Source organism: Chionomys nivalis, chromosome 26 (assembly GCF_950005125.1).
Source record: "Chionomys nivalis chromosome 26, mChiNiv1.1, whole genome shotgun sequence".
In the NCBI taxonomy this organism is placed as follows: Eukaryota; Metazoa; Chordata; class Mammalia; order Rodentia; family Cricetidae; genus Chionomys; species Chionomys nivalis.
In genome coordinates, this window is record NC_080111.1 from 772,873 (window position 1) to 795,731 (window position 22,859).

The 22,859-nt window shown below is 44.8% G+C and overlaps 1 protein-coding gene across 1 annotated transcript in view; it reads right to left on the minus strand.

The window, feature by feature from the left end:
- The window catches only part of Cdk15 (cyclin dependent kinase 15), a 71,227-nt gene that overhangs the window by 23,808 nt on the left and 24,560 nt on the right, over positions 1-22,859 (minus strand). The window contains exons 9-10 of the mRNA XM_057758740.1: positions 20,130-20,223; positions 11,366-11,429 (exon numbers count right to left, since the gene is read on the minus strand). Of these exons, the coding sequence (XP_057614723.1) occupies positions 11,366-11,429; positions 20,130-20,223 (158 nt within the window). The remainder of the gene's footprint in view (positions 1-11,365; positions 11,430-20,129; positions 20,224-22,859) is intronic.

Here is a 22,859-nt window from a genome sequence, read left to right on the forward strand (position 1 = left end):
GAGTCCCTCTGGTTCTTCCATCTCAGCTCCCGGAATCCCTTCCCTATCCTTGGCCACCTGCTTCTTGTCTGGTTAGGGTCAGCCATGGCGGTCTCTAGGCTTCCCTTAGCTCTTTAAGCCCGCCCTGTCCTAATCTGTATTTCTAGATTGGGATCTTTCAAGATGGTTTTCAGAAAACTGTTCCTCCCGGCCCCACTTTATCGGCTGTTCCACTGAGAGGGCCTTTCTTTCTCCCACCATTGAGACAGACTTTTTCCCCTTCACGATTCAAATCTGATTAATTCCAACTTCCTGACTTCCTTCTGGAAGGTCTTCAGAGGCGCCCTCCTCTCCTTACTCTTTGATACCTCTTTAGGGCTGACACCTAATTTGTCTTCTAGGATTTAGAGACCATTGCCTCTGCTCTTTCCCATCATGAATTCAATCCTGCATTTTGTTTCCCAGGCAATTGTTTTTATATAAGTTAATCCCTCCTGTATTGGCTTTCCTGCTAAGACACTGCCCTGTGCCCTCTGTTTACAGACTTAGTGACTGACAGGTACCTCCCAAACGGCCCCATCCACCCTTCAGCCTCCATGGAACCAACATTCTAGACGTCAGACCAACAGGCGGAGTCCATCTGCCTCCTGCTCCCAGCGTCTGGAGTTTTGGTCTGGTACACCCGTTCTTGCTTGCCTGAAGAAAGCCGCCCTCCTCTGTCACCTTTCTGGTGACTACGTCCGTAACTCTTTCTCGGGAAACCATTAGCAGGTACCTCAAATTAAGATTGCCTTTTCTAGAATTCCTAAAGACCCCCAGGTGACCCTGCTGCTGTACGCTCTCCCAAATAACTGGCTCGCTTCCTCGTTTCCTGGATGATATTTCTGGAAAGCAATAATCCATGCTACAGTCATTGATTTTTCAGACCTAAGACCCACCTTTAATAAGTACTTGCTGGATGAATGAGAAAAATTGGCGTTTGGATTACAAAGTAGAAATGAAGTAAATGTACCACCTCTTACTTGCAAAACCCACTTGCGTGTCTAATTTCTGTCTTTTAGGAGATGGTGTTAGGCTATGAGGGTGGGAAAGGAAACTCTGATTTGAGCCACTTCTATGACATTTAGTGCTTTTGTTTTGTTTTGGGTTTGTTCTTGTTTTTCAAGACAGGGTTTCTCTGTAGCTTTGGAGCCTGTCCTGGAACTAGCTCTTGTAGACCAAGCTGGTCTCGAACTCACAGAGATCCGCCTGCCTCTGCCTCCTGAGTGCTGGGATTAAAGGCGTGTACCACCACCGCCCGTCAACATTTAGTGCTTTTTGTTTGTTTGTTTGTTTGTTTTTTTAAAATAGGGTTTTTTTTATTTATTTATTTATTTATTTATTTATTTATTTATTTATTATGTATACAATATTCTGTTTGTGTGTATGCCTGCAGGCCAGAAGAGGGCACCAGACCCCTTTACAGATAGATGGTTGTGAGCCACCATGTGGTTGCTGGGAATTGAACTCAGGACCTTTGGAAGAGCAGGCAATGCTCTTAACCTCTGAGCCACCTCTCCAGCCCAACATTTAGTGCTTTTAAGAACTTTCCTGGAACTGGGAAGGAACAAGGCAGGACTTAACTTTGTGTTTATTTTTTTTTAACATTTGACAACATTTATCTTTATTAATAAGTACAAATTGTAATCTGGGTATGGTGGTATATTCCTGTAATTCTAGCACTTGAAAGGCTGAGGCAGGAGGATTGTGAATTCAAGATCAATCTGGGCTACAGAGTGAGTAGCAAGCTACCCATGTTTACAGAACAAGACCCTATTTTGAAAAACAAAACGAACAAATAAAATATTGTATATATACACACACATGCATACACAATGCATACACACGCATGCACACACATGCACACACATGCATACACACATGCACACACGTGCACACACGTGCACACACACGCATGCACACACGTGTGCACACACACGCATACACACATGCACACGCATGTGCATACACACATGGTTTTATGGTAGAAATATTTTACCTGCTTTCACTTGTAATTTTCTTAATTACTTTAAGATAATTTGCATCCACTCCGTAAAAAAACTAATAATTGCTACCAAATAAATAAAAGATGAGAGAACCAAAAATAAACGTGGAAACTAGAAGAAACTATTAATGAAGATCAAAGTGGGCTGTGTATCTAAATTAGTTTCACCGACTGGTGTGGGGGACGGGTTAATAAAGATGTTAATAGAAACTCCCCAGGAGCTTTCTGCAGCACCCCTGAAGTGATATCATGAGCCCAATCTGAGCTCTTAGATCCCGCGAGTGCCTGTGGCTTCATTAGCGGCAGCAAGGGAATGCTGCCGGAGTCCCAAGGAAGGGAACATTCCAGAAGCCAAGCTCAGCTTCAGAAATCAAGGCTGGGTGGAAAGACATCATTATCAGGAAATGGGCCTGGAAGAGTATGATTAGCTCGTGCGGGGTACTGTTTAATTACCAAACAATATTTACAGCTTGGTAATGAATGAGTGTGGGACAAGGACCACCTTGGGGGCCAATGCCTCCTGGATGCTGCTCAACTGCTTCCTGGCGAGGGGACCCTAGGACAGAGACCTGCCTCTTAAAGTCACAGCTCCCATTGCTCCTCTTTGATAAGGCGGCTTACTATTTGTAAGATGGTTCCATTTTACAACTGTCTATTGTATTATTGTAACTGTTAATCGTATGAGCCAGTTAAGGGGCAGGCGTAAAAGTCAACTAGAAGCTTGACCTCTAGAAAATTCTAGAGAACTTTCTCTTATGACATATTTGAGCAGAGTAAGCAGCGAAGATGACGCCAAGACAGCTGATTTAGTTGCCCTACTGCGTTCCGTGGTGGGCGGATAACAAGGGTTCTCCCAGGGAAGGGTTCCATGGGCTCAGGGGTTGGGGGGTCTAATGGCAATGCAGATGCGGGGAGCAGACGGGTTCGGCCTCAACGGGCTGGACGCACTTCGGTAGGCGCTTAGAAACGGAGCATTAGCACTCATGACGTGGGAATCCAGACACCATTCAGGCCCACAGAAGCCAACCCAAAAGTCAGACCTGGTGCCACGGCGCATGGTGTCTGTACCACAGCGAACCACTGAGCAGCCGAAGCTGGGGCAGAGACAATGGGGATGGGCTGGGGATGGGAGTAAGTCTTTTTCTTTTCTGAAAAGTTAGGCTCTTGTGGCAGATGCAGTTCAGCAATCTCTCAGAACCATGCCACAGAAGGGGATGGGGACACAGCAGGATAAACAGAAAGGGAGCAAAGTTTGGGTGGTGATTCTGTCCTTTCTGACCAGGAAATGCCTCTCTGGGAAAAAATTTCCTTCTTACTATCTTCTCCAAGACCTAGGCAAGCGGTAGCAGAGATTAGCAATTATGTGTAGTGTATATAACATGTACTGCACGGTATAGACATATCGTCATGTATGCATGCACATATGTAGATTGCCTGGCCCACAGGGAGCGTGTTTGAAGAGACAGGGTAGCTTCCATTTTGTGGCTCGGAGAGAGGGAAGTAAATAATTCCCTTAAGATCTCCCAGACAATAAATGGAGGAAGTCGGACTTTCGGTTCAAAGTTAGCCCCTTCCCTCTGAGTTCAGCCACTGACTGACTCTCTCAGCAAACAACTCGTGGGGTGGAGCTGACGCCAGAGCAGAGCAGAGGGGCAAAGCCAGACTGGGTTCTCGGCAATCTGTCCGGAGTTCTTTGGGTCCAATGCGCAATGGCTCTTTATCACCTCGTTCAGGGCAAGGATCACTTTCAGTCCAGTCTTTGTCTCCTGGGTGACTCCCACAGGGGTTTCAAATGCAGCCGAGTTCTTACACTATCTTTATTTTATTAAATACACTTATGTGTGTATGTGTGTGTGTTTGAAATTATAATATAATTATTACACTGCCCTTTCCTTCCTACAACCCTCCCCATGCATTGCCTTTTGCTCTCTCTCTCTCTCCATATGTATGTAAATACATATATGTGCGTGTATATATACATACACATATCCCTAAATACACAAATACAGCCTGCTTAGTCCGTATAACGTCACCTATGTGCAGGACCGGCCCTGAGACATATACATACAGGAAACATCTTAAAGTGGTTCTAAAGTCAGGAGAATTCAAAGGCTCCACCACTTGGCTAGACAGCTGCTATCAGTAATCCGCCTCGGTTATTTCTTGCTTCCACCTAGTGGTCAAAAGTTGCAAAAGCAAGCGAACCGAAAACCGACCGGCCTGTAGGCCGGTTCCCTCTCGTCCATTGGGCGCAGTCTGGGGTGCCTGGGGCTTTCCTTTCTTGCCTTTTGACTTCCCCTGAGTTCTTCCAGTGGAAAAACTCCCCGAATGAGGCGTTCTTTCCTGAGACTGGAAATCAGCGTAATCCCGGATGCTTCCCTGCGGCTGAGCTCACGAGGCCCATCGGGCGGGCTTTCCAGCAGATATCTCTTTAAAAGTCGGAAGCCCTCCCTCAGTGGACGCGCCGCTCCCTGCTCTCTGGGAACAGGCATCAAAGAGACAGGAGTAAAGTGTTTTGCATGCACATCGGGAACTAATTGCCAATTTGGCAAACGCATTGACTAATGTCACGCACTGTTATTTCTAAATCCTCTCCTGTCCTTGACCCCCAGAATCTAGATGTAAACTTGGAACCATTAGTGGAGAAGGGATAAAGTCTTCTGGTGCCGCAAATGGAATTGAGAGGGATTTAAACTCGGCGCTTTTGAGTGTGCTGAAATGAACCCAGCGGTGCATTAATGCTGGGATTTGAGCTCACGCAGCGTGAGAGCTTTCAAAAACCGTGTTTAAGGAAGCAAACAGAGCCCCGACAGACCTTTTCAGGGGAGCAAACGGAGTTGGACGGAACAATCAGTGACACATTAAAAACCACAACTGGGCTGCGATCATGTGGGCCGAAGGGAAAAAAGTCCGTCTTTATCACAAGATCTCTGCAGCTAATGAGAGGGGGCCTGGACAGCCTCCAGAGGACCAAGCCTCCGTTTACGTTAACAGAGCCACGTCTAAATATTTAGTTGGTTCTCTGAAAAGCCCTACGAGATGTTGTAGCAAAACAGATCTCCAAGGTAAGAGCGTGTTGTCGTCTGTTGCCATTGGAAAATACAAAGGGGATTGAGAGAAGAGAAATCAGAAAGCGTTGTGATTAAAGCATTTTTTTCTCCAAGAATGAACTGCATTTTAATGCCCTTCGAAAAACTCGGACAAACACCGTGCTGGTTGCTTCCTTGTCTTAACCGAGTCTGTTTCGCTTTCTCTATAGATTTTATTCCTTTCTGGATGGGGGAAGCCCACACTGTGTGGGTGGGCACAGCCTCTGTTTAGCTGGCCCCGGAATGCCTGAGGTTTCCAGCAAACTGGAAGTGCATTTTCTTGTGAATGGAAGGAGGAGGTGCAAAGGCTTTGTGAAAACACCTACGGGGGCGTCTGCTGCTCAAATTCACACTAGTGTCTGTATTAGCAAGTCTTAGCCAAGAGGAACCTCTGGTTTGCTCTCAGCCTCTGGGATCCCCTGGGCTGCAAACCCACAGCATCCCAGATAGTCCATCAGTTGGGGCTTTAATCTCTTTAGACACTGGGGCAGAAGAATCTCCCTTAGGATTCTATCATGGCTTCGGGATGCTTGAGGAAGGGTCACCAAAATTTCTCCCCTCCCCCACCCCAGAAGGCCAGCAACCCCCACCCCCACCCCACCCCCGTCAGCTTGATGAATGTGTCTTGGCTAATTGTGTGAAAGATACCAGTCCTTTTGCAAGTGTGACCACTTTATTGTTCAACCAATCACAGGCACCTCGGTTAGCATGTGAAAAGGGGGGGGTTGCCTTGCAGAAGGAGGCTGGTGAGTTCTGGTGGCCCAGTCAGAGGCTGAGAGTTTTAGGGGGGCACGGAGCAACACCCACTCCTTTGAGAGGGAACTTACTATGCTCTACTAACCCTGTAAACCTCGTAGTCAAAGCCTTTTCCCCCCTCCCTCTTTTTTTCAAGATCTTTCTTCCCCCACGGTACAAGCAGGCAAGGCTCTGGCTATTCAGCAGATGGGGTTCACGTCCCGGGGTTTTTAATATTTCACTTTTATATTTCTGTGAGAGGGCGATCCCGCTGAGAGTCTGGGAATCCAGGCTCGTCAGAACCCCCTCTCTGACACTTGGATATACAGCTCTGAAAGCCATCCCAGGAGGAAAGATTAAACAAAAAAAAAGAGGGGGGCTATTTTTCAAAGCCTGCTCCTCAATCTGCCCACATCAAAATAAGACAACTGGCCCTTTGAAGTGGAGGATGGAGAGTTCTCAGCCCTGCTTGCTTAAGTGGGGAGTGGGGAAGGACAGGAAGGAAGAAAGGAACCAAGGAGGCAGTCTCGAACATGATACACCCTTCTCACCTTGCAGATTTAATCAGGTATGAGCGGCTACAGCCAACCACAGCCTGAAGCACTGCTCACCAGAACTGGGAAGAAACTGGGACTCCTTGGAGTCAGCACCAGGTGATTTTTTTTTTATTTTTATATACCCCCGTCAGAATGGGTCTGGATCCTCAAGACAGAATCCAGACAAGGCCTAGCGATGGCAGCAAGTGGATGGAGACTGGACTGTCCACTCATATTCAGAGAGGCCAAGCACCTTCAGCTGTGCAGAGTGAAGAGTGCACTAGGAATTTAACTCAGTAGCACATGCTTTTCTAAATGGGAGAATGACCGGCAAGAATATTTCTAAAAAAAGAAAAGGAGCACACAAAGAAACAGTCACCAGTAACCCTCGGGGATATGAGCGGCAACAGCAAGAGTCTGCATCCAGCGTTGGTTAGAACAGGCACTAGCAACAAGACACAGAGAGATGGGTGTGGCGGCACAAGCCAGCTGGGGGGCAGAGGTAGAAGGGTCACCATGAGCATGGGGCCAGCGTAGGCTACGGAGTGAATTCCAGAATTCCAGAGCTACGTAACAAGATCCTGTCCTCAAAAAGTACAGAAGCAACCCCCACACACAAACAATAAATGGTGATGGTGGTGGTGGTGGTGGTGGTGGGGATGGTGGGTGTTATTATTTTTTATGCGGGGGTGTTGTTCGGGAGGGGGAGACACGAGACGCGCGGGGTTGGGGAAGGAGAGACGAGACACGCGGGGTCCCACGTGGGTAAACTTTAATGGGGGAGGGTAACATACAAGGAGCGGGAGTGAAGAGACAAAAGGGAAAGAGGAGGGGAGAGCGAGAGAGAAGAGAGAGGGGAAGAGGAGGGGGGGGGCGGGTTGGAACGCCCATTTTTAAAGGGCTCTGGGCATTTTGGGATTTGTAGTCCACTTGGAGACTGTATTTTTGCGCATGCGTGGCCTTGTCTCCAAAGGAACAACAGTGGGGATGACAGTGGTGGGGATGACAATGGTGGTGATGATGATGGTGGTAGTGATGGTGATGGTGGTGATGATGGTGGTGGTAGTGATGATGGTGGTGATGGTGGTGGTGGTGGTGATGACGGTGGTGATGGTGATGATGATAGTGATGGTGGTAGTGGTGGTGATGGTGGTGGTGGTAGTGGTGGTGATGGTGGTGATGATGATGGTAATGATGGTGATGGTGACAGTGGTGATGATGGTGATGATGATGGTGATGGTGATGATGGTGGTGGTGGTGGTGATGATGGTGATGGTGATGATGGTGGTAGTGATAGTGATGATGGTGGTGATGGTGGTGGTGGTGGTGATGATGAATGATGGTAAGGATATGGAAAAGGAAAACCTCTCATTGTTCTCACCATCGGTAGGAATGTAAATGAGTACAGCCATTAAGGAAAACTGTGCCGATATTTATTTAAAAGAAAACCTGGAATAAAAACCCTGTGATCCTTCAGTGTCACTACTGGGCATGTATCCAAAGGAACTGAAGCCAATTTATGTCATGCACACAGTTATACTTGGTGTTCACTGCGGCACTGGTTACACCAAGGTAGGCGGCGGTTGAAGTGAAAAGGGAAGCAGGAAAGGTGTTGTGTACCTGTAACAGAATACTGTGTCCATGAAAACCATAGGATTCTGTCAGTTCTGGTAGCATGGAGGAAACTGGAGGACACTATGGTAGCTGGGCTACGTTGACAGGAAGACAGGGCTCCTATTTCCTCACTTCTATGCGAAAGGTAAACATTGATCTCATAGGAAGGAGAGGGTAAAGTAGCAGATCACCAGAGCCTGAGAATCGGGTAGGGCAGGGGAGGGTGGAGAGGGGGTTAATAGGAATAGGGGGGTAGTTGGATAGGAGGGATAACTCGCAATGCTCTGGGACCCACCTCCTCCTCGGTGCCTCAAGAGAGAGTTGCTCATTCATAAGACTTTTTCCTGGGACAGGATCTTGATGACCCCTTTAAAATACGCTCCTTTTTGATTGAGTTATTAGTACAGTACCAACCCCATGCCCGAGATACTCTTGACTCTCAAGATTTACAAAGGCAGGGCTGGAAATCCTGGCTGTGGTTAAGGGTACACTACCTTCCCTATGCTCACCCTGGTCCACAACCACAAGGCTCTCAAAAGCCATAGGGACATAATAAACACTGCAGTAACAGAGAGAATCAGGGAATGAGTCCAAACTATGCTCTGGAGACTCAAGAACACACCACATCCATCCAGGGACTGTAACGCCTTGCATGGGTCCAGCAGATTGCAAGTTCCCAGAACGGTTTTACTCCTCTGAATTAAGCCGAAGTAGACAACAGTGCAAAAGTCAAGCTCTGCTGATGCTGGACACTGGAGAACTTTGTTTGTAAATAAAATGGCGCACAACTTTGACACAATGGCAATACGAACAGAGTGGCATGTTTCTCTCTGCTTTCCCAGAACCCAGTTATCTTCCTAGCATGGAATCTGGCAGGGAAGAGTCTGGCCGTGTTCCTAGCTTCGATGGCCATCTGTCATTGGGATATCTCGTCATTGCCTAGACTAACCTGACAACCAAGTATTTGAAGTTTGGGGCAGCTGCCTAAGCTCAGCACAGCAACTGTGTGTACACGTGTGCCTAAATGATTTCCGATTCTAAACTTCTGCCTGTGTCTATGTTCGGGAGGAGAGGGAGGTTAAGGGGGTCCATTCTCACCCAGGCAAAGAGGAATGGATGGGGAGGGAGTACAGGCTAGACAGGAAATGATAAGACCGAGATTCTTCCGGAAACCATGGCAACCAGATCCAGGAGCTAATGCGGACTGAACCATCATCTCCGTAAACAACCTTTTCTTCTTGCCTCCACGTCATGCCAAAGGAGAAGACACTGCTACACCTCAAGACCAGAGGGTCAAAGTCTTGAAAAATAGTTAGAAATAGTACAGTATTTCTAGATAACTCTAAGGCCATTAAGTAAGGAATACGTTCGTTCACAAAGAAGTTGAAAGGATTTTACAGTTAGTCCTTCATTTTCCATTGATGCGGGATTCTCCTCTGTATGTTGTGAATATGTTTTATTGCCATTGGTTAAAAAAAAGAAGCTGCTTTCGGCCAATGGCTTAACAGAGTAAAGCCAGGCAGGAAATCAGAACAGAGATGCAGAGAGACAGCAGGCGGAGTCAGAGAGATGACATGTAACTGCCTAAGGAGAAAGACGCAAGTCACTAACGGGAACCTTGTCAGTAGACCACGAGCCTCATGGTAAATATAAAATAATAAAAATGAGTTAATTTAAGATGTAAGAGTGAGTTAATAAGAAACCCGAGCTAATAGGCTGAGCAGTGTTTTAATTAATACAGTTTCTGTGTAATTATTTTGGGTCTGGGCAACCGGGAAATGAAAGAGCAGCCTCCAATTACATTCTGTGGAGTTTCATTAACTCTGATTAGTTCAAAAGGACTGGTGGCTATGCATAGCTTTTTGAGTAAAAGTAATAGATGCAGGATAAAAAGGGAGAAAGCCTCCTTCTCCTGTCTGTTGTCCATTCCTCTTGTTCTTGGTTTTCTCTCTCTCTCTCTCTCTCTCTCTCTCTCTCTCTCTCTCTCTCTCTCTCTCTCTCTCTCTCTCACACACACACACACACATACACACACACACACACACACAGAGTGAGTTTTTTAGACCTAAGTTTCTCATGCTTTAGCCTCCCGGGTGCTGGGATTATGGGTTGATACCACCACACCCTGATTTTCGTTTTCTTCCTTCACCGCTTTTGAAGTCTCCCTGCTATTTCTTGCTCTCACGAAACGCTTCCAGAAGAACCTCACGCCAAAGACTACGATGAGTTTGGTAAAATTTGGGGGTTAGTAATGGGACGATGTCAGAAAAGAAAGAGGATATAGTCTGTCTTGGAACACTTTCATCCCAGGCATATCCTTATCTGTTCATGTGCACCTCCCTCTTAGCCCTGCCAGGAAGAGGTTAGCATCGCCAAGGCCTCTGCTTGCTTCTCTGGCTTCCAGAGAGCCCATCTTCATCCTCTGGCTCATTGGCTGTCTCCTCACATCCACAAAGTGACTTCCTGCTTATCTGACCGCGTCTCAGAGAACCTCCCTGTGGACAAGACTTCTGATGCTTCCTTATCTATCCCTGGCCGCCCCTTGTGTAGGGCCATGTGTGACAGACATGACCAGTTGCCAGGCAGAGAGACGATTCTCTGGAGGCATCTTACCTGGCTTGTCTTTTGGTCTCGCGTGCCTCTAGCTCCCTCTGTTGCTTTAACTTTCCTTTTATGCAACGCTCAACCATGTAGCAGATAAACTCAGTGAGAACAATTCCTTGCTCATGCGATTCGAAGCATGCTGTTCCTTCAAGCCATGGTGGACTTAGAATCGGATGTAGACAACCATGATAACAGTCCTTTCCGATGGTTTTCACCTTCTGCCTAGGTTTTATAGCGCTGGGGAACTGATTTAACCTCAGTTGGTTTCACTATCTATCTTTTTCATAAAAGGATTAAGTTGAACGCGGTGGTACAAGCCTGAAATCCCAGCACATAGGAGGTAGAAGCTAACCTGGTCTACACAAGTTCCAAGCCAACTAGGGCTATACAGTTAGATCCTGTTTTAATTTTTTTTTAAAAGACTTATTTATTTACTTATTATGTATACAACATTTCTTCCATGTGTGCCTGCATGCCAGAAGAGGGCACCAGATCTCATAGATGGCTGTGAGCCACCATGTGGTTGCTGGGAATTGAACTCAGGATCTCTGGAAGAGCAGCCAGTGCTCTTAACCGCTGAGCCATCTCTCCAGCCCCTAGACCCTGTTTTAAATAAATAGACAAATAAATAGAAGAATTTGTTGGGAAATATAGAAGTTTAGTAGTTTATCTTGGTGAGTCTAGTGCCAGATGGACACTCTGTGGCCAATACTCTCCCGCCATTGCCAGTTCTTGGAACGTTTAGACACTTAGGTCAATATTACCTGGATTGTAGTTAGGCAGCTTGGAGACACCAGGCCACGTATCCTCTGTAGGGACCCCCAGGACCTATACAGAGCCAGAGAAAGCAAAATGAAGGTCAGGAGAAGCCAGATGGATGGAACAAGACACAGAGACACAAAGGACAGAGCAGGAGGAATGAAAACTTCAGCGACGTCACTCAGAACCAGCTGATGTCCGGGGAGGAGGGGGGGAATTTTTGGTAGTCTCAAAATTCTTGAGCTTATCGTGCAAAGCCCCCTGTCCCCACAGACCCGAGCGTGTCTCACTACCTCCCTCTGCGTGATCTCCAAGGGTCGAGGATGTGAAGTAACTGCCCATGCCTCCCCGTAAAGCCCTGTGAACTGATGGGCAGGGGAGGCTGCTGGTTTGGATTGGGCCTCAGCAGCAATGGTCAAATGTTTCTGGGGGTGCTCAAATTAAACGTGGTTCAAATTACTGTCCTTTAGGCAGTGCGATGTTGGCTAAAAGTGACTCTGCTCCAACCTTTGCCTTTTCTACTAAATACATCTCATTTTCTTGCTTCTCCATGTCCAGCAGCTTAGAATACAACGTGTTTTTCCACTGGTACATTATAATGCCAACATCATGTGAAAAAGAGCTGGCTTATACTTTTAAAAAATTGTGTGTGCCTTTGTGTGTCAAGATGCATAAGGAGGGCGGGGAACAGCTCTGTGGAGCTGGGTCTCTCCTTGATCTTTATGAGGGTTCTGGGAATCAGATTCAGGTCTTCAGGCTTGTGTAGCAAGCCTTTACACACGGAGCCATCTCGCTGGTCCTGACCTACGCTTTAGACGTCCAAATTAAAGTTCTTGTTTTTAGTGGAGATGAAGCATTGACAACAGAGGTCTTCTGGAGACTGAAGCCAAGCGGAATTCGGATGGTGCGGTGACCGCAGTTCTCTATAGACACCATCTTACCGTTCTCTGAAGATGGCCGTAAATCCCATAGCCAGTGTGTGGGAATCTGGGCAGCAAGGCTTTTGTAACAAGCTGGTGACTCCCTAGTAGTTTTCTTTGCATTGCTTGGTGTGACTCTTTGCAGTGCATCTCAATGCTAAGTTTCTGTGAAGCACGGGATATAAACACTGGCCCAGGTTTCCCGACAGGAAGCTAACTGCCCAGCTGAACAGAATTAACGAGGAATGCAGGACCTTCAACCCACTGGTGTGGTGACTCGGGCCCTGGTGGAAAGGCATGCACATGGGCTCTATCGGGCTTTCGTTCACACAAAAGATGCTAACGCGCTGCTCTCCCTTCCGTGGTATGTTTTGAAAAGTCGTGCCCCTCAGTTAAAGCGTCCGGCTTTGATCCATTCTCCAGACAAAGCGACGGAGAGGATTACAGGCTTTTCCTATCAACCAGCCCAAGCCTGAGGGGACACCGAGGAGCCTGGATTCCATTTTGGAAAACCAACTAGACTAATTCTCCTTTTGTGGGGTGAAGCCCAGAGGAGGCGCGGCTCATTCTTCTCCCTCAGCCTTCTGTCATCTGTATTTGCACAGATGCGTGAGTAGACAGAGTGGGTGTGACTCACGGGCGCCCATTCATCTTCTGCTGGTTGGCAAAGCACAGTGGAGAGGAACGAAGCCAGGGAGGAGGAAGCAACACCGGAAATGAACAGCGGCCACATCCATATTTGCCAGAAGGTGAAAGTTACCGGACTTCTTGGTTAGTTTGGATTACATTTGACTGAGGCCGGATGGATACCAAATTTTTTGGAAATGTTTATGCCAAAACCTTATTAAACTGAGATGCTAGAAGCTTAAGCAAAATTTCAATTATTTATTTAGTAAAAATTCATTTAGTAAGACACAACTTTAGGAACTCTGTAATCGGTTTGATTTCCTAATAGTAAGATACAACTTTAGAAACTTAGTAATCAGTTTGATTTTCTAACTTATTTCACAGGAAATGAAAGCAAAAGTAGATGGACACGACTACAAGAAAATAAACAGCTTCTAGAAAAAGAAACAGAAATGAAGAAACAAGCTACAGAGTGGTTGAAAACATTAGCCAACTGTACATTTGGCTAGGGGTTGATATCTAACATGTCCAAGGAACTCAAAGAACTCAATAGCAAGTAAACAAATCACCTCATTCAAAAAATGGGCAAAGAACTCCAGTAGACACTTCTCAAAGGAACACACACAAATGGCTCAAAGGTGTGAGAAAAATGGTCAACATTCCTAAGCGTCAGAGAAGGGCAAGTTAGGACAACCATAACTATGGTTAGGACCATGAAACTATCACTGCATCTGTTGGAATGGGGAGAGAGAGAGAGAGAGAGAGAGAGAGAGAGAGAGAGAGAGAGAGAGGTAAGGGCTCAGGATGATTCAGCTAACCGAACGCACAAGACCCTGGGCTCAAGTCCCTACACGGATTAAACCAGGTATGGTAGCACATGCCTGTAGTCCCAGCATTTGGAAGGATCAGGAGTTCAAGACTGGGCTAAGACACCTTATCTCAACACCCTGCTCTCCCCTCCCCCCTCGCCACCCATGGCAAAAGGGTGTTGGTTAGGATGTGGAGAAAAGGTGACCTTGGCTCTTTGTTGGTAAGACTGTCGGTTTGTACAACCATGGTGAAAATTGGCAGAAACTCCCCAGAAAGCTGCTATCTAATCCATCCTGCTGCGTATGTGGGGGTGGGGAGAAATTAGCATGTCAAAGAGATGGCTTGCATTTACTGCAGCAAGGGCATAGCATGTATACACCACGGGATACCTTACAAAGTATCTTCATGACAACAAAGGCACGTATGTAAGGTGATACGTGTGTTAATTGGCTTGGAACGTGTATGCACAAAGCATCATATCGGTGCTAAGGAGTGGCTCAGTGGTAGAGAATTCACCTAGTATATGGGAAGCCCTGTTGACCCACGTTTGAACCCTGGGTCCAACATCAAAGAAGCTGAGAAGGGTTTCCCACAAGTTTTCCTCTGATCTCGATACACCTGTTATGGCACCCACCGATGCACACACAAATGGACACACACACAAACACAGTAAATAAACAAATAAAAGCAATAGTTTAAAAAGTAAAATACTCGATCCTTTCACATCTGCTCTGTCCTCACAGCCTTGAAAGATTTCCTTCCTGTCCAAATGCACACTCATTACAACTGTGTTTTGCACAAGGGGACCAAACTGAGATGCGATTATTACTGTTGTAGCATTTATCATTGATTACGTACAGCTCTGAGGGAAAAGGGAACCTCCACTGCTGGAGAGGTAGTTCTGTTATAACGCAGCAAAGTTGGGCCATGGAGAAGACTCCGCAAGTAAAGGAGCTGGCGTCCCAAGTTTGATGACTTGAGTTTGGTCCCTGGGAACCTACCTGGTAGGAAGAGAACTGGCTCCTTCAAGCTGTCCTCTGACCTCCCTACCCAAACACACACACACACCACAACCAAGTCACTGGGGGTACCACTTTTGTCTAGTTTTCCTTAGAATGCAGAACTGTAGATACAATAGGAAATCTGCTTGAATTAAGTGAATCTGGCTACAGCACATTGTAAGCCACGCAGAGCTGTCTTTCTGGGACAGGGCCAAAGCCAACAGTGAGCTATGCGGCTATGCAGACTCCAGAAGTAATTAACTAAAGGGGAAAGCCCAATGTACAGATAACGTTATGATTTAGAAGTATAGGAGCTGAAGCTAGGGAGATAGCTCAGTGGTTAAGAGCACTTGCTGCTCTTCCAGAGGACCTGGGTTCAGTTCCCAGCACCAACACTAGGAAGTTTACAACTCTGTCTAGCTCTGGGGCATCTGGCACTGTCCTCTGTCCTCCACGGGCACTCATATGCACATATCTGCACACATACACACGACAAATCTTTTTTAAAAATGATAGGAGAGCCTGGTGATTGTGGTGCACGCCTTTAATCCCAGCACTGGGGAGGTAGAAGCAGGTGGATCTCTGTGAGTTTGAGGCCAGCCTGGTCTACAGAGTGAGTTCTAGTACACAGAGAAACCCTTTCTCAAAAAACCAAAACAACATCAGCAACAATATTTAATAATGATGGTGATGGTGACAGAGACTACAGTATTCTCTTTGACTTTTGTCTGCAGGACCCATAGCTTCCCAGAGTCAGAGCACAGAGCCCACTGTGAGACTCAGAAGAGTTTGCATAGACATAGTCTTCATCATACCTGAAGTTAGAGCTGTGTTCAGAACGCATAGTTCTGACTCCAGGCCAGTATTTTTTTTTTTTTTGGATATGCTCACTTGATTTAAATTTGTTATAAGTTGTCATAAATGTCAAATAAAGTCTCTGGTTTAGGGCTGAAGAGATGGCTCAGCGGTTAAGAGCATTGCCTGCTCTTCCAAAGGTCTTGAGCTCAATTCCGAGCAACCACATGGTGGCTCACAACCATTTGTAATGAGGTCTGTTGCCCTCTTCTGGCCTTCAGGCATACACACAGAAAGAATATTGTATGCATAATAAATAAATAAATATTTTTTTTAAAAAAAGTCTCTGGTTTACTTTAGTATGCTGATGATGAAGACAGGCATGGATAGGTTTTCTGGGCAGGATATGCTGGGCTGATTCATTAAGACACTTGCTTTGCCACAGCGCTCGTTTCTTGCTGCCTTATGCCCAACGCACAGCATCTTGCATGATTATGTTACAGAAGTACCCTTCACGTGCCAGTGGTGGTCACCGAGGACCAACACCTAGAGCGCCAGGTAAACATCTAGTACATGCTTTTTCTGATTTCTGAGCACTGTGCTAAATCCAAAGAATTGCAAAGCGATTGTTTTTGAAGCCTGTGGTTGTTTAACGGCGCCAAATGCTTTTTAAAACTCAATTTATATACAGTTCTCCAAAAAGCAACAGCACCTATGGATATACTTAAATTCTTTGCAAATAGGATATTTTCAAACATCCTGACAGCATGCCTCACTTCAGCATTATGGTTTATATTGGCTACCTTCATATACATCCTTTTACAGAGTACTCAGTTTACATGGTCCACATATGTTTCACTGAGGTGTCATTCATCACTCTGCTCTGACTACAAAACACATTTTTTATATTCCTTTTTTCCTGTTCCTTGTTGCTTGTTCTCTTAGTCACCAAAGAATATTTATATATGGTTAATGTCCAATAAATATTACATATCTAGGTTAAAAAAAAACCTTCATATGTGTAAAGGGCCATTGCAGGGTGAAGACTAGTGATACTACTTGGTTCTCTCTTGGTTATGAACAAGGAGTAACAGCACTGAAGACAGAGAGAGAGAGAGAGAGAGAGAGAGGGAGAGAGAGAGAGGGAAGGAGGGAGGTTGAGAGAGGGAGGGAGGGAGAGAGAGAGAAAAAGAGAGATAGGGAGGGAGAGAGGGAGGGAGGGAGGGAGAGAGAGAGAGAGAGAGAGAGAGAGAGAGAGAGAGAGAGAGGGGAGAGAGAGGGAGGGAGGTTGAGAGAGGGAGGGAGGGAGAGAGAGAGAAAAAGAGAGATAGGGAGGGAGGGAGGGAGGGAGGGAGGGAGGGAGAGAGAGAGAGAGAGAGAGAGAGAGAACAACCCATAAGAGTCAGCTCTCTTCCTCCACCATGTGGGTCCCAGGGATTGAACTCAGGCCTCCAGCCTTGTCAACAGGGGCCTTTACCCACTGAGCCATCTCTCCAGTCCTACAAATATTTACAAAACAGTGTTTTGGTTTTGCTATACATTTCATCTTAATAAATCCCATAACAGGGTTACAAAATCATATGATTAACCTCATCTTATAGATGAGAAAACTAAAACTTAAGAGGTACTATTTGAGCTTTGTCCATATCCATAGCTAATAAGTGGCAAGAAAAACCAGGAATTAATCACCTTCAGCTTAGATGATGTTATGGTATCCAATAGTATAATTCAAAGTAACATTTATCTCTCTTCCTAAGAAAGTCTTTTGCCTGCGTGGTGGTGGCACACACTTTTAATCCCAGCACTTTGAAGGCAGAGGCAGGTGGATTTCTGTGAGTTTAAGGCCATCCTGGACTACCAAAAAAAATTTCAGGACAACCAAGGCTACACAGAGAAACCCTGTCTCAAAACAAAACGAAACAAAACAACAACACACACACACACAGAAAAAAAGAGCCGGGCGGTGGTGGCGCACGCCTTTAATCCCAGCACTCGGGAGGCAGAGGCAGGTGGATTTCTGTGAGTTCGAGACCAGCCTGGTCTACAAGAGCTAGTTCCAGGACAGGCTCCAAAGCCACAGAGAAACCGTGTCTTGAAAAACCAAAAAAAAAAAAAAAAAAAAAAAAAAAAAAGTAAAGAGAAAGGAAGGAAGGAAGGAAGGAAGGAAGGAAGGAAGGAAGGAAGGAAGGAAGGAAGGAAGGACAAAAGAATGAGAGGGAGAAAGTGAAAGAAAAAAGTCCCTTGGCTTGAAAACAACCTTTGTTTGTTTGTGAATAAATGTTTCCTATTTTGTCCCATGTTTCCCAAAATATCCTCCAGGTGGCCAAAATAAAGTTTAATATTAGTGATTAACTTATTTACAATGTCTTTGTGGCTCGTGGTACACTTTTATCTTTATCAGGAGACAAGAAGCTGGAGCAAGCCTCGCAACTGATAAAAACCCCTGTGTAAAGTACTTTGATGCATATAGAACATGAATGAACCTTGAAAACGTAGTTAGTGAAATAAGCCAGACCCAGAAAGACTATCGCTATCTGAGTCCAGTGGTGTAAGGTGTGTGCTATTTCACAAATTCATAGAGACAGAAAGTAGATGAGAGATTCTCAGGGGCCCAGTTGGGCAGGCTAGACAGGACTGTGCTTATGGCTGCAAGGCTTTTGCTTGGGATGATTCAAAAGTGCTGGGAATGATCGCAGAGATGCTGGCCCCACAGTGCCACAGGGCTGACTGTAGTGAACGGTAACGTTTAATGACTAAAACAGTAACATTTCCCATCTCCTTTTATTTTCATTGTTCCACGGTGCTTATTGGGTGCTATGTGATTGTCTTAAAATTTCATTTATTGTGTGCGTTGTGGTTGGCACACGTGTGGAAGTCAGAGGACAATTTATGGGCGTTCTCTCTTCCACGATATTGGGAGATGGAGCTGTGGTTCTCAGGTTTGGCAACAACCGCCCTTACCCAGGGAGTCGTCCTATAGTCTGAGGTGAAGTCTGCACTGTGTACTGTTAATATCAGGATACATTTATCTGTCTTCTCATACAATGGTCATTTCTTTTCTTGCTGTTAGTCTGTGTTGTTTTTTTTTTTTAATATTTATTTATTTATTATGTATACAATAGTCTGTCTGTGGGTATGCCTGCAGGCCAGAAGAGGGCACCAGACCCCATTACAGATGGTTGTGAGACACCATGTGGTTGCTGGGAATTGAACTCAGGACCTTTGAAAGAGCAGGCAATGCTCTTAACTGCTGAGCCATCTCTCCAGCCCCTGCACTGGTTTTTTTTTTTCAAGATGGGGTTTCTCTGTGTAGGTCTGGCTATCCTGAAACTCGCTCTGTATACCAGGTTGGTCCTGAACTCAGAGATTTGCTGGCCTTTGCCTCCCATGTGCTGGTATTAAAGGCGTGTGCCATCCCTGCTTGGCTAACATCAGTCATTTCTTTGTGATTAAAAAAAATTAATAGCCTCTCTTGCCTTAAAAAAAAATATACAGAACACTATGGTTACCTACAATCTATTAGGAAAATGATGTCCAAACTTAATGCATCAAATCTATTTGTAACTTGGTACACATTGACCAACCTGGCAAGTTTTAGGTATACTTTACCAAAATAGGAAAAATCATAAAAAAAGAGGGGATAAATAGACAGTATGACTATATCACTGACTACAGAGCAAAGAAAAGCAAAGCACATCAGAGTGCAAATAGAGAAAATAATAAAGAAATAAATGGAAGCATTCACATATGCACACATACATTCATACACATACATGCATGTGTATTCATACGGACATGCATACATGCACACATTTATACACACATGCACACACATTCATACAGACACATGAGTACACACATTTATACACACATGCACACACATTCATACAGACACACGAGTACACACACATTTATACATACATGCACACACATTCATACAAACATATATGCATGCACACATTTATACACGCATGCACACACATTTATACAAACATGCATGCACGCACACATTTATATACACATTCATGCAGGCACGCGAGCACACACACATTCATACGCACATGCGCACACACATGCACACCCTACACACACCCATGCTTTCACACACACATTCATACATATTTGTGCACACACCACGGTCTTCAGCATTTTAGGCATCATGCTCTTGGGCATGAGCAGGACAAATTCTATACTTCCCTTACCTAACATGGGAAGTGTGTTTTATGAGGTTCTAGGAAAATTTGGTATCCTATCTCCTGTTGGTGAAGATTCAGTCCAAATCTGTGGTAGAATTTAAGTGAAGGCTGGCAGAGCCGGGACAGAAAATGCTGCTGAGAACTGAGAAAATACTACTAATAACAGGAAACAGGAGATCCAAATGTCTTCAGTGGAGCAGCTTATAGGTTGGCGTGGGACGGCAGGGAGTCGTCCCCCAACCCCGGCAACCATCCTGAAGCAGCTCAATTCTTTGCAAACAAGTCTCTGCCTCCTTAAGTGCAGCTCAGCATCCCGAGCAGATGGATTCTTTCAATCGTCTCTAAGGCAAATCTGACTCCAAGTTTGTAATGGAGGTATTTCTTTCTTTTTTTTTTTCTTATAAGGAATTTTTGTCTTACCTCCCAGATCTTCTCCAGCTGTTCCAGAATGTTGGAAACCCCAGGAAACAAAGGTTGACCCTGGAACATTTCAATAAAGATGCAGCCTGCGCCCCTAGCAAAGGAAGCGAGATATTTATAAGGAGCCTGCTCACATAAAACCTAACATCTACAACGTCTCCTTCTGAGAAATGCTTGGGATACTCTTAAATAGGGGCCACGTGTTACTAAAAACCCAGAGCCAGGAAAGTTTCTAAATGAGGAGAGTAAAAGCAGATATTCTGTTAAAGTGGAGCAACACCCAGGAGCAGGTTCCAGTTACAAACCTTAAGTCACCCAAGCTCACCAACTCCTGTTCTGTGGGGTGGGAAAGCCCCGAATCCCCAATTTAAATCATTAAACCTAAGATGCTATCAGCATAAGATGCTAGTGTATGTGCCATTAAGAAAGAAAAGCGTGTTGCTTCATAACTACATACAATTATTCTGTGTCAATTAAAACCTTAAAAATGTTTGAAGGGTGCACACCTATACTTCTAGTCTTTGGGAGGCACTATCAGGAGGAGAAAACATTGCAACCCTTACTCTCTCTATCTCTCTCTTTCACACACACACACACACACACACACACACACACACACAAACACACTTTGCAAATCCTATTATGACGTGGTCAAACTTTATTTCCTCCTTACTGGAAGAGTACTTATAAATTTAATTAAGCATAGATTACTTTCTAATATATCATGCTTGTACATGTAAAAATGTGGAACATTAAACAAAATCAATCAGTCTAGGCACTCCTAAAACTTCTACAGAGTCAGAATTTGACTCAGATTCTCTGGTGAGCTAACCCATGGCTTTGCCCTCTATATTAAGAGGCTGATGATGCAGCAAGTCTTAAAATAAGCCATAAAGGAACCAGGAGTCGTCAGTGCTGGGCTCCTAAGTGGCTCTACAATTATACAGATGGCTTGCTTTTGACTCCTGCTAGAAGAATGTTGTTAAGCATGTCTGATTCACTCTCTCAACCATTTGGCTCCTAGGGGTTTAAAACAAAGCAGACCTTCCTCTTTGTAGGTTTCCTTCACTCGCTCACATTCATTCTGCAAGTTTTTATTTTTTTTTAAAGATTTTTTTTAATATTTTTTATTTATTTATTAATTATACAATATTCTGTCTGCATATATGCCTGCAGGCCAGAAGAGGGCACCAGATCTCATTACAGATGGTTGTGAGCCACCATGTGGTTGCTGGGAATTGAACTCAGGACCTTCGGAAGAGCAGGCAATGCTCTTAACCGCTGAGCCATCTCGCCAGCCCCCAAGTTTTTATTTTTTTAAGATTTTTTATGTGTATGTGTGAGTACCTGCATGGATGTATGTCCACCAAGTGTGTGCCTGGTGCCTTTGGAGGCAAGAAATTGCCCAACAGATCCCCTGGAACTGAAGTTATACACGGTCGTAAGTTGCCATGTAGGTCTGGGGATGGAACCCAAGTCCCCTGAAAGAGCGCTATGCACTCTTAACCTCTGAGCCATCTCTCCAGTTCCTCCCTTATTGATTCTGCCATTCTTGTGTGCCATAACAAGGAAGACTTTTTTTTATTCTTTTATTCTTTATTTATTTATTATGTATACAGTGTTCTGCCTGAACACCAGAAGAGGGCCCCAGATCTCATTACAGATGGTTGTGAGCCACCATGTGGTTACTGGGAATTGAACTCAGGATCTCTGGAAGAGCAGCCAGTGCTCTTAAGCTCTGAGCCATCTCTCCAGCCCATTAAGGGAGACATTTTAAGTAAACCATTTTACTATAAATGATCATAGTATTAAATATTTATTATAAGGTTCATTTGAATCAGTCTTAAGTATTATCCATACACAAGTTTTCATGTTTTCTGTAGACTCTAGACACACTCTGTTTAATTTGCTTTTTAATGATCGTGTAGGGGAAAGCATATTTCTTGACAATTAAATTTAAAACTCATTCTTGTGTTGTGTTTTGTCTGAGGATAGGAGATGGTTAAGAGACAAATTGTAACAAAACTGTATCTGATGTTACACAGACTAAAGCTACTTTTATGGCTTGTTACTTTGTTTGGGTTTAATACACTGGATCATTCTTAGGATTTTGTGGGAATGTGGATTAGACTGAGCTTGGCTTCTCTTTCTCTCTCCACCTCTCCAGAAATAGGTTATTTTATTCTGATTGAAAAAAAATCAGAATTAATTTTCTAAATCAGTTTTTGCTTATATGGACAAATTTTAAATCATATCAAACATTTTGATCAGGCAAATGAAAACTGTGTGTCTGGTAAAAAACACCTTTGAATGGGTTTTTAGAATTATTGTCATCTTAAAGTTTCTTATTATTTATGTTCTTGGGGGCGTGGTTCAGCACTAGGGAGGTTGAGACTGGAGGATTACTGTGTGTTTAGGTCCAGTCACAGCTGTATAGTACATTCCAGGCTAGCCTACAGAGTGAGATCCTGTCTCAAATTTAAAAAAAGAAAAGAAATATTGATTTATATTCTTTTTGTTTCTTGTCTCCTGAGACAGCAGACATAAAAGAACAGCACACAGAGGAGAACACACATCACGAAAGCCTGTAGCTAAAACCATTGCTAGTGCTGGTCCGGTAGTGGATGAGGCAAGAGGAGCAAAACTGGCTAATATCACCAAACAGCCTTCACGTGCCGGCCCTTAACAGGACACCAGTGTCAAACTCCCCCTCACCCTAAGACTCCGGGG